Raw genomic sequence first — 12,778 nt, forward strand, 5'->3', positions numbered from 1 at the left:
GCTTAATTCACTCAGCATGATGTTTTTCAGATTCCTCCATTTTGTTGCAAATGACTGGATTTCATTGTTTTTGACTGCTGTATAGTATTCTATAGAGTACATGTCCCATAATTTCTTTATCTAGTCTACTGTTTATGGGCATTTGGGTTGATTCCAGGTCTTAGCTATTGTGAAGTGATCTGCAATAAACATTATGGTGCAGACATCTTTATTATTTGCCAATTTAATTTCCTTTGAGTAAATTCCAAGGAGTGGGATGGCTGGGTTGAATGGTAGGGTTATATGCAGGATTCTGAGGAATCTCCAGACTGATTTCCATAGTGGCTTGACCAGTTTGCATTCCCACCAACAGTGGGTTTGTGTCTCTTTTTCCCCACATCCTCGCCAGCATCTGTTGTTGGTAGATTTCTGTATGTGAGCCATTCTAACCAGGGTGAGGTGAAACCTCATTGTGGTTTTGATTTGCATTTCCCTGATTGCTAGTGATCCTGAACATTTTTTCATGTGCCTGTTGGCCATTTGGATTTCCTCTTTTGAAAAAATGTCTATTGAGGTCTATTGGCCCATCTCTTAAGTGGGTTGTTTGTTTTGATCTTGTGGAGATTCTTGATCTCTTTGTAGATTCTGATTATCAACCCTTTATCTGTTGCATAGTTTGCAAATATTTTTTCCCATTCTGTCGGTTGTCTCTTCACTCTCCTGACTGTTTCTTTTGCAGTACAGAAACTTCTCAATTTGATGCAATCCCAATAGTTAATTTGGCTTTGACTGCCTGTGCCTCTGGGGTATTTTCCAAGAAGTCTTTGCCGGTGCCAATGTCTTGCAGGGTATCTCCAATGTTCTCTAATAATTTGTTGGTGTTGGGTCATAGATTTAGATCTTTAATCCATGTTGAGTGGATTTTTGTGTAAGGTGTAAAGTAGGTGCCTTCCTTCAAGCTTCTGCATTTGGAAATCCAATTTTCCCAGCACCATTTATTGAATAGACTTCCTTACTCCTGGGATTTGTTTAGGAACCTTGATCAAATATGAGTTGGCTGTAGATGTTTGGATTGATTTCTGGTGTTTCAATTCTGTTCCATTGGTCTATCCATCTGTTTCTGTACCAGTGCCATGCTGTTTTGATTACCACTGCCCTGTCGTATGTCCTGAAGTCTGGTATTGTGATGCCTCTGGCTTTGTTTTTGTTGCACAAAGTTGCTTTAGTTATTCGAGGTCTCCTGTGTCTCCATATGAATTTCAGCATCATTATTTCCAGATCTGAGAAGAATGTCCTTGGTATTTTGATTGGTATCGCATTGAATCTATAAATTGCTTTTGGGAGAATGGACATTTTGATGCTATTGATTCTTCCAATCCATAAGCATGGAAGATTTTTCCATTTTTTGGTATCCTCTTCTATTTCTTTCTTTAAGACTTTGTAATTCTCATCATAGAGATCTTTAACATCCTTGATTAAGTTTATTCCAAGGTATTTGATTGTTTTTGTAGCTTTGTGAATGGGATTGATCTTAGCAGTTCTTTCTCAGCCATGGTATTGCTTGTGTATACAAAGGCTGTTGATTTTTGTGCATTGATTTTATACCCTGCTACTTTGCCAAACTCTTCTATGAGTTCCAATAGTCTCTTAGTGGAGTTCTTTGGATCCTCTAGATAAAGAATCATGTCATCTGCAAAGAGGGATAGTTTGAGTTCTTCCTTCCCAATTTGTATCCCTTTAATTTCTTTTTCTTGTCTGATGGCTCTGGCTAAAACTTCCAGAACTATGTTGACTAGTAATGGTGAGAATGGGCATCCCTGTCTGGTACCAGATCTCAGTGGAAATGCTTCCAACGTTTCCCCATTCAATAGGATGCTGGCCATGGGTTTTCATAAATTGCTTTGATTGTATTGAGGAATGTTCCTTTTATACCCAATTTGCTTTGAGTTTTCATAATGAGATGTTGTTGTATTTTATCAAATGCTTTCTCGGCATCTATTGAGATAATCATATGGTTTTTCTTCTGCAGTCTGTTAATGTGGTGTATCACATTGATTGATTTGTGAATGTTGAACCATCCCTGCATATCAGGGATGAATCCCACTTGGTCTGGGTGGATGATTTTTCTGATGTGTTGCTGCATTCTGTTAGCCAGAATTTTATTGAGGTTTTTTGCATCTATGTTCATCAGGGATATTGGTCTGAATGTTCTTTCAATGCTGCATCTTTTTCCAGCTTAGGAATTAAAGTGATGCTGGCTTCATAGAAAGAATTTGGAAGGATTCCCTCTTTCAATTGTTCTGAATAGTTTGGGATTAGTTCTTTAAATGTCTGGTAGAATTCAGCAGTGAATCCATTTGGTCCTGGGCTTTTCTTTCTTGGGAGGGCCTTTATTGCTATCTCAGTTATGGGTCTGTTTAGGTTTTCTATGTCTTCATGGTTCAATTTAGGTTGGTTGCATGGATAGGAATCTATCCATTTCTGATAGGTTTCCCTGTTTGCTGGCATACAAGTCCTTGTAGTAATTTCTGATGATTCTTTTTATTTCTTCTGTGTCTGTTGTTATGTTTCCTTTTTCATCTCTTATTTTATTGATTTGGGTCTTTTCTTTTTTTAGTTAGTTGGGCCAGTGGGGTGTCAATTTTATTTATTTTGTCAAAAAAAACCAGCTCTTTGTTTGGGTGATCTTTTGTAATTTTTTTTAATTCAATCCTGTTGATTTCTTCTCTGATTTTAATTATTTCTCTTCTACTAGATTTGGGTCTTTTTTTTTTGCATTTTTTCTAGATCCTTGAGATGAATTGAAAGCTCATTTATTTGGTGTTTTTCCAATTTCTTGATGTAGGCACCTATTGATATAATCTTTCCTCTTAACACTGCTTTTGCTGCGTCCCATAAGTTTTGATATGTTGCGTTGTTATCCTCATTTACTTCCAGAAAGTTTTTGATTTCTCTTTTGATTTCTTCTATGACCCATTGTTCATTCAGGAGCATGTTGTTCAGTCTCCCTGTGTTTGCATATGCTCTAGGTATTCCTGAGTTGCTAATTTCCACCTTCACTCCATTATGGTCTGAGAAGCTGCATGGTATGATTCTAATTCTTTTAAATTTGCAGAGACTTGCTTTATGGGCTAATATGTGGTCAGTCCTAGAGTAGGTTCCATGCACTGCTGAGAAGAATTTAAATTCTATAAGTGTAGGATTGAAAGTTAGGTAGATATCTGTTTGATCCATTTGGGCCATAGTGTCAATTAAATCTGCTGTTTCCTGGTTGATCTTCTGTCGGGTTGATCTATTTCTGAGACTGGAGTATTGAAGTCCCCCAATACTATTGTATTGGAGTCTATGTCTCTCTTTTAAGTCCCTCAACAAATCTTTTAAATAAACTGGTGCCCTCTAATTAGGTGCATATACATTTATAACAGTTACATCTTCCTGTTGAATTGTTCCCTTAATGATTATATAGTGCCCCTCTTTGTCTCTCTTAACAGTTTTTGTGTTGAAGTTTATTTTGTCTGATATTAGTAAGGCTACACCTGCTATTTTTTTGGTTTCTGTTGGCATGGAATACATTTTTCTAAACTTTTACTTTTAGTCTGTATGCATCTTTGTTGGAAAGATGTGTTTCTTGTAGGCAGCAAATAGATGGGTTTTTTTCTTTAATCCATTCAGGCAGTCTGTGTCTTTTAACTGGAGATTTGAGTCCATTAATATTCAATGTGACTATTGATAAGTAGTAACTTTGCCCTGCCATTTTCCCAAAGATATTTCTAATATATGCTTTGAACTTCCTGTGATCTTTTACTGTGAGATTTTCTTCCTTCACCTTTTTTCATATTTATGGCTGTGTTTCTGTGTTTCTGTGTGTAACACATCTTTAAGCATTTCTGCAGGGCTAGACAAGTAGTGACAAATTCTTTCAATGTCTGTTTGCTATGAAAAGTCTTTATTTCACCTTCATTCACAAATGAGAGCTTTGCAGGAGATAATATTCTGGGATGGCAGTTTTTCTCTCTTCGTACCTGGGCTATATCTTGCCATTCCCTCCTAACCTGTAGGGTTTCTGATGAGAAGTCAGCTGTGAGTCTAATTGGAGATCCTCTGAGAGTAATCTGACGTTTCTCTCTTGCACATTTTGGGATCTTTTCTTTATGTTTCACTGTAGTGAGTTTGATTACAACGTGTCATGTCAAGAATCTCTTTTGGTCATGTTTATTAGGGGTTCTATGAGCTTCCTGTACTAGGATGTTTCTGTCCTTCTCCAAATTCAGGAAGATTGCTGCTAGTATATCACTAAATAGGCCTTTCTCTTTCTCCAGGCCTTCAGGAACTCCTAGAACCTGAATGTTGGGTTTTTTAATAGTATCCTGTAGATTCCCAACAATAGTTTTTAGATTTCTAATTTCCTCTTCTTTTCTTTGGTTTGACTGTATGCTTTCCTGTGCTCTGTCTTCTAAGTCCGGTATTCTCTCTTCTGCTTCACTGATTCTGTTTGTAAGGCTCTCTAATGTGTTTGTCATTTGATCTATTGAATTCTTCATTTCATTTTGATTTCTCTTCACTATCACAATTTCATGTTCTACTAATTGCTTCATTCAATTTTGATTTTTCCTTAAGATTTCATTTTCATGAGAGAGAATTTCTACCCTGTCCAGTAAGGATTTCTGTAGTTCAAGAATTTGTTTTTGAGAACTTCTAAGTGTTCTTATCATATATTTTTGAAAATTGGTGTGTTGCATTTCTTCTATCTCATCACCTTTATAATCTTGGCTTGGGGTGTCTTGTTCATTTGGGGGAATCATAATGTCTTGTTTGTTCTTGTTTCCTCAGTTTCTGCATTTGTTGCTTGACATTATGGAGTTATTCTTTGGTTTTCTTCTTCTTCTTTTTTTTTTTTTTTGCTGTAAGTGGTTTTTCTTGTTATACTATGACTCGATTAAGTGGACTGTCTGCTTTTGATGGATCCTTAGAGGCTTGTGATGGGTGTGGCCAGAGAGTGCTGTTTGATTCTTCAGGGTTAAGGGTGACACACCCCGGTTAGGCATATTAAATTTTTTCTCTTTCTCTCTCTCTCTTTTTTTTTTTTTTTTTTTTTTTTTTTTATTAAGAAGGGAAGTAATTCCACACAGCTGAGTGGAATTGAAGGCAGTCAGTGTCTGAGCTCTGGCTCCTGTGGGTATAATATTCATCTGCTCTGTCCCATGGACCACACAAAGGATCTGTGTAGTCCTCAGTGAAAGCTCAGATTCCCCTGAAGTCTTCCACCAGGTTGCCAAGGTTACCAAGTTTGCGGCATCTCCCAAGAGTACTCACATCTCAGGCACTCCATGAGTTCTCTCACATACCCTCAGTTTTTTTTTTTTTTTTCACAGTCACAGTTCATAAGCTCCCACACATCACTAGGTCCTAACCTCCTTTTATTTCTCCCACCAGAGTCAAGTTTTTCTACTTGGCTGAGGGCAGGCACAGCCCTGAGGTGACACAGCTCTTACATATGTCCAAAATGGTGCCTGCTCTTTGTCTTGCTCACCTTTGTAAGGTGAGTGGAGAGAGAGAATCATGTTCATACTGGTCCCTTTTATTTTATTTTTTTTTTAATTTAATTTTATTTTATTTTATTTATTTTATTTCTCTCTTTTAGTTAGCCTGGTGGACTTTCTCCCACAGGGCTTCAAGCCTCATTCCCTCTAGGCTCTTCCTGCGACTTCCCTGCCAGTGTCTTGGGCTACCTAGGTTTTGCCTCACCTCCCTTTCCAGCACTGATGTGTAGACTCAGCAGCTGGGGTCGTGCCCTCCATGTAGGTCCACCATGTCCCACTATTTCTGGAAGAGTTTCTTCTGCAGTTTTTTCCCCCTAACTCTTCCCTGAAACTACAGTATCTCCACTTTTATTAAACTATCTTTTCCTGGGCTATCAGTGTGCTCCCTCCCTATTCCATCATCTTGGAGGACTCCTGCCCCCTGTATTCTAATAGTCCTTCCTGGTAGCTCAATTAAGTTTTGCCAGGATCTCTGTAAAAAAGATGAAATAAATTGTATTTCAGGAGAAAAGTGCTTTGTGTAGTGTCACATAATTTGTAAATACCCAGCACCTTAACTTCTGCCTAATGTTCTCTATCTTGCCACACTTAATTAGAAAACATTTATTTTTCAGATCCATTTCAGAAATTGTCACCAGTTCAAATAGTACTGCTTTAGAAAACTTTCAAGAGTATGTCTTCTCTTTTGCTACTAATCCTATGTTTGGAGTGTATGACTTAAAAAAGCATATCATGAGGCTGGTGCTGTGGCACAGCAGGTTAATGCCCTGGCCTGAAGTGCCCACATCTCATATTGGCACGGGTTCAAGACTCAGCTGCTCCACTTCTGATCCGGCTCTCTGCTATGGCCTGGGAAAGCAGTAGAAGATGGCTCAAGTCCTTGGGTCCCTGCACCCATGTGGGAGACTTGGAAGAAGCTCCTGGGTCCTGGCTTTGGTTGGTGAAGCTCTGGCCATTACAGCCATTTGCAGAGTGAGCCATCAGATGGAAGATCTCTCTCTCTCTCTCTCTCTCTGAGTAAATTTGACTTTCACATAAATAAATACATCTTTAAAAAAAAAAAAAACAAAAGATATCATAAAAATTTTACCCCTTTCAGTAATTTCATCTTCAACAATATGCAGTATACATGCACCTACAGAAAATTACTGTGAACATTTATCCTGCCTTCTGAGATAGTAAAATTATATTAAATTAGATTTCATATGATAATAAGCTTCTTAAAATATAAACTAAAAGAACACAATGACCATATATAAGCCGAAATGTGAAGAACCACCTTAAGGTCTCCAGATAATTTATTTTTATGAATCCCAGGACTTTTTTTTTTTTTTTTTGTATCAGCAGCTTTTCTAAGGTCTAATTGATAGGCAAATATTGTGTTTATAGGAGCTTTTTTCTAAGTTTTTTAAAAAAAATTATTTGAAAATATTGTATATAGAGGAGAGACCCAGAGAGATCTTTCTTCTGCTTGTTCACATCACAGATGGCTGCATTGAGCAGGGCCGGGAAAGAATGAGGCCAGGAACCAAGATCTTCATCTGGATCTCCCACATTGGTAGCATTTGCCCAAGTATTTGGATCATCTTCCATTGCTTTTCTTAGGCCATCAGCAGGAAGCTGGATCAAAAGCAGAACAGCCAGAACATGAACCAGTGCTCATATGGGGTGCTTGTATTGCAGACGGCAGGATTACTTGCTATGTGACAATGCTGGCCCTGTTTTATGGGAACTTCCAAATGAAATTTTGAAGTTGTATGCATTGTAGTTTGCATGTAATTCAACTTTCTGCCATACTTACTGATATATATCAGCATTTGATGTAGGACAAATCAGAAAACACAATGACTTAACAAATAGCCATTTGATTTGCAGTTCTGACTCTGTGTTATAGGCTGTACTCAGCTGGGCAGTTTCTATGATCAGTCCAGGAGCAGAAATGAGAGTTTAGCCATTTGGGGAACTGATTGAGGCTTCACTTAAGTGTCTGGGGTTTGTGGTGAATCTTGGCTACATATTATCTCTTTTTTTCTTTTTTTGACAGGCAGAGTTAGTGAGAGAGAGAGAGACAGAGAGAAATGTCTTCCTTCCACTGGTTCACCCCCAAAATGGCTGCTATGGCCAGCATGCTGTGCTGATCCAAAGCTAGGAGACAGGCACTTCCTCCTGGTCTCCCATGTGGGTGCAGGGCCCAAGAACTTGGGCCATCCTCCACTGCCTTCCCAGGCCACAGTCCAGAGCTGGCCTGGAAGAGGAGCAACTGGGTCAGAACCGGCACCCCAACTGGGACTGTCACCCAGAGTACCAGTGCCGCGGGTGGAGGATTAGCCTAGTGAGCCATGGCACCAGCCTACATACTATCTCTTCAACAGGCAGGCCCCAGGGTTTTTCAGAAGATAACTGTCAGAAAAAGAAAATCTGAGAAGGCAAATACTTTACCAATTGTCTATTTCTGGGGCTGGTTCTGTGACATAGCAGGTAAAGACACCACCTGCAGTGCCAGCATCTCATATGGGTGTCAGTTCATGACTCGGCTGCTCCACTTCTGATCCAGCTCTTTGCTACAGCCTGGGAAAACAGTAGAAGATGGCCCAAGTCCTTTGGCCCCTGCTCCCTTGTGGGAGACCTGAAAGAAGCTCCTGGTTCATATCTTTGGATCTACACAGCTCCAGCCATTGCAGCCATCTGGGGAGTGAACCTGCAGTTTGAAGACCTCTGTTTCTCCCTCCTTCTCTCTCTCTCTCTCTCTATCTCTCTCTCTCTCTCTTCTCTGCCTCTCCTTCTCTCTTTGTGTAACTCTTTCATATAAATAAATATTTTAACCTATTGTCTATTTCTATCACATTTACTGGTATCTCATGGGGTAAATCAATTGAAATGGTGAAGTTCAGGGTCTTTTTAAAAAAGATTTATTTATTTATTTGAAAGAGTTACACACAGAGAGAGGGAGAGGCAGAGAGAGAGAAAGAGCTCTTGCATCTTCTGGTTCACTCCCCAGTTGGCTGCAATGGCCAGAGTTGTGCCAATCCAAAGCCAGGATCCAGGAGATTCTTCTGGGTCTTCCACATGGGTACAGGGGCCCAAGGACTTGGGCCATCTTCTACTGCTTTCCCAGGCCATAGCATATAGCTGGACCAGAAGTGGGGCAGCTGGGAATCAAACCAGTGCCTATATGGGATGCCAATCTGCAGGTGGCAGTTTTACCCGCTAGGCCACAGTGCCAGCCCCAATCCAGGGTTTTGTGAAGGGATGAATACAGGGAAAGGTGCCACTTGGAATCATTACTGGTAAAGTGCACTGCATTAAATATACATTATGTGTATTTGTTAACTTTCTTTAGTATAAACTTTAATAACAACATAATGTTTATCTTTGATAACCTTATTCATTTGAACACTAAACTTTTCTTTTTACTTTTACATTATTATTTTACAAAATTTGTAGATAATGCTTTCATTAAACCAATGATAACTTCTGTTTAATCTCTGCTACTTAATATAGGTGGGTGCATTTTCCTATGTATTTCTATTTTTAGAGGATTATTCCTCCACAGTGAAGCTGATGTTTTCTTGGTTAATGTATTTATTATTCTTTATTCATTCTATTATATCCTTTTTTTCCCCACTGTTCAGTGCAGAAGGAAACCAGAGTTGTTTTTTTTTTTTTTTTTTTTTTTTTTTTTTTTTTTTAAGATTTCATTTATTTATTGAAAGAGTTGCAGAGAGAGAAAGTCTTCTATCTGCTGGCTCACCCTCCAAATTACTGCGAGGCTGGAGCTCAGCTGATCCAAACCCAAGACCCAAGAGCTTCTGGGTCTCCCATGCAGGTGCAGTGGCCCAAGGACTTGGACCATGTTCCACTGCTTTCTCAGGACATAGCACAAAGCTAGATTGTATGTTGAGCAGCCAGGACTCGAACCAGAACCCATATGGAATGCTGGCACTGCAGGCAGCAGCTTTACCCATTATGCCACAGTGTTGGCCTCCAGAGCTTTCTTTGAACTCTTTCCATTCACCTCCTCTCCCACGTATGATTCTGGGTCCTCCACATGTTTCTAAGGTGAAAGAAAATTAATATATCACCTGTAAGTGTTTTTTTTTTTTTTTAAATTATTCCCCAGCTTGTCAGTACTCATTTTAGGTGTTTAATGCTAGTTTATTTATTTATTTTTTAAAGTATTTTTTATTTATTTGAAAGTCAGAGTTACAGAGAGGCAGAGGGAGAAAGAGAGAGAGTCTTCCATCTGCTGGTTCACTCCGCAGTTTGCCACAATGGCCGGAGTTACACTGATCCAAATCTAGAAGTGAAGAGCTTCTTCTGGGTCTCCCACATGGGTTCAGGGGCCCAAGGACTTGGGCCATCTTCTACTGAAATCCCAGGCCATAGCAGAGAGCTGGATTGGAAGTGAAGCCACTGGGACTTGAACTGGCACCAATATGGGATGCCAGCACTGAAGGCAGTGGCTTTACCTGCTAGCAACAATGCCAGTCCCAGTATACTACTTAATTAAAATGGAAAATATGGGGCTGGCTCTGTGGCTCAGTGGGTTAATGCCCTGGTCTGAAGCATCAACATCCCATATAGACACCGGTTTGAGACCTGGCTGCTCCACTTCTGCTCCAGCTCTCTACTATGGCCTGGGAAAGCAGTGGAAGATGGCCCAGGTCCTTGGGCCCCATCACCCATGTGGGAGACCCAGAAGAAGCTCCTGGTTCCTGGCTTCAGATTGGTGCAGCTCCAGCCATTGCAGCCAATTGGGGACTGAACCAGCAGATGGACGACCTCTCTCTCTCTGCCGCTCCTCTCTCTGTGTAACTCTGACTTTCAAATAAATAAATAAATCTTTAAAAAATTTTAAAATAGAAAAATAAACATAAAATTTGTTCTCAGAGAATATACAGAAATGAATTATGAATTTGGCATGATTATGAAACATTATTGTCATCTATAATAATGCAATTTGGTATCTTCTCTTTCTGTTGCTATAGCAAAATACATATTTGTTACATGAATTGAGTTGAAACTAATATGCTACATTTTTGGAGTCATGTCTGAAACAGTGTACACATAGATGATGTACTGAACAGTGTTTTAGTGCTACCTATGAAGTAAACACTTAGCATTTTGCAAGAGGAAGAGTTACCTAGTGCTGGAACACAAATCAGTTAAGTTTGTTTTCAAATTATTAGAGTAATGGAGTTCTTAATACCTTTAAGAAGCTGAATGGGATTCTGGAATAGGATAAGGAATGTGTGAAGAAAAGAATCTACTGGAGGTTCATTTATTTTTTTAAGATCACAATGTAATACTTTATCCATTTTAGTATTTTTTTTTTGTTTTAGTACCATTGGTTGAACTCTGTAATTAACACACAATTATTCTTAGGTGTTATATTTTAACTGAAAAGTGATCCCTGTTAGGAATTTGGAAAACATTATGCTGAATGAAATAAGCCAATCCCAAAGGGACAAATACCACTTGTTCTCCTTGATAGGTGACAACTAACTGAGCACCAAAAAGGAAACCTGTTAAAGTGAAATAAACATTTTCTCTCTTACTTAAAAATATTTATTAGCTTGATAGAGAAAAAAGTTGATGGACTGAGAGATAGAGAGCTTTGACACATTAATTCACTTCCTAGATAACCATACCAAACAGGTGGGGCAGGACTGAAGCCAGGATTGAGGAATGGAATCTAGGCCTCCTTCATTGGTGACATCACCATTGCTTCCCCAGGTTTGCATTATCTGGGAGCTAGAAACTAGAGCTGGCATTGGAAATCATAGACACTCTGAGGTGGCATCATAAACAACACTAAGCTAAATGTCTGCCTTGTCTTTTAATATATTTTTTCTCTGACATATTGGAAATGATATGCATGGTGTTTTCCTGGAAATTGTTTTCTGTTCATTTCCATCATAGTTTCACCGATGGTTTCTTGCCTTTTTTTCTCAATGCTTCTACATACTTCTCCTTAACATTGTCCAATCAAGAGTCAGTATTGCCCCTCTTCTAGCCTGCTGTGCAATTCCCCTTGAATGATGTGGCCTTTTTGATTTGAACCTCCTGTTTCCCTCCAGCTTGGGCATTTCTCACAGCCTGTAGATCATGGGTTTGACTCTGTTGAATGCTCTGTGTGGCGTTCTAAACACTCAACAAGTCTAAAGTGAAACCATATCCTTCCTTTTTTCCTTCATATCAATACACAACTGTCAGTGTTTATTTTGTGACAGAGTTAACATGTTGACTGAAAGTGTATTATTATAGGTGATGACAGCATTTGAAGACCTCGCTGTGTACTTTACGTGGGATGAATGGCAGAAAATGAACAATGCTCAGAAAATCCTGTACAGAGATGTGATGCTGGAGACCTACAGCAGCCTGTTCTCCTTGGGTGAGTGACACCCATCACATGCCAAGTGATAACATTTTCCTGCTATTTGACAAATAAGGGAACACTTTATAATGTTTAATATTGGGCAGGATTAGAATTTGAGTCCATGAATAATCTGACTATCTACCATCTAACAAAAGATTCAAATTGGAACATTTGTTGCATAGCTCCTGAACCAAGCTGTAGTCCTTTAAATAACCCAAGATAGTGATTTTACAAAGTCTTACTTTGTTTCCATTAATAGGGCACTGCATTACCAAACCTGACTTGATCTTCAAGTTGGAGCGAGGAGAAGAGCCATGGATGGTGGACGAATGCTTGAATCAGAGCCTTTCAGGTCAGTCTGCACATAACAGACAGGGAGGCCAAGGCAGAAAGTATGCAGATGTTGACTGGTGTTCTTTCCATGAATTTTTCTCAAGCCTTACTCCTGATGACAGCTGGTTTTGTGCATCAGACACAGGCATTTAGAGATACCAGTATCTTTCTAACTTTTGTTCTTAGTGAAGATGTTCTTTGATTAAAAAAAAAAATCTAGTAATTTTCTGCTGTTACTAAGGCTTTTATCTAGGTTTGATACATTCCCCCAATTCTAACTTGTCCTCCTCTACACTTTCATACCTTTTCCTTCATGCATTTATTAGTTCCTTCAGTGCTTGTTAATTAGGCAACATATAGAAACATTTTTTTTTAAGATTAATTTTTCTGTTTTTTTTTTTTTTTTTTGACAGAGTGGACAGTGAGAAAGAGAGACAGAGAGAAAGGTCTTCCTTTTGCAGTTGGTTCACCCTCCAATGGCCACCATGGGCAGTGTGCTGTGGCTGGCACACCATGCTGATCCAAAGCCAGGAGCCAGGTGCTTCTC

The 12,778-nt window shown here is 39.2% G+C and overlaps 1 protein-coding gene across 4 annotated transcripts in view; it reads left to right on the forward strand.

The window, feature by feature from the left end:
- The window catches only part of LOC138848529 (uncharacterized), a 111,238-nt gene that overhangs the window by 91,008 nt on the left and 7,452 nt on the right, over nt 1-12,778 (forward strand). For all 4 annotated transcript variants that reach the window (XM_089327372.1, XM_089327371.1, XM_089327373.1 and 1 more), the window contains 2 exons: nt 11,787-11,913; nt 12,158-12,250. In XM_089327372.1, the coding sequence (XP_089183498.1) occupies nt 11,787-11,913; nt 12,158-12,250 (220 nt within the window). The remainder of the gene's footprint in view (nt 1-11,786; nt 11,914-12,157; nt 12,251-12,778) is intronic.

This window comes from Oryctolagus cuniculus, chromosome 2, assembly GCF_051225735.1.
Source record: "Oryctolagus cuniculus isolate XC-2025 breed Fujian yellow rabbit chromosome 2, ASM5122573v1, whole genome shotgun sequence".
Classification (NCBI taxonomy): domain Eukaryota; kingdom Metazoa; phylum Chordata; class Mammalia; order Lagomorpha; family Leporidae; genus Oryctolagus; species Oryctolagus cuniculus.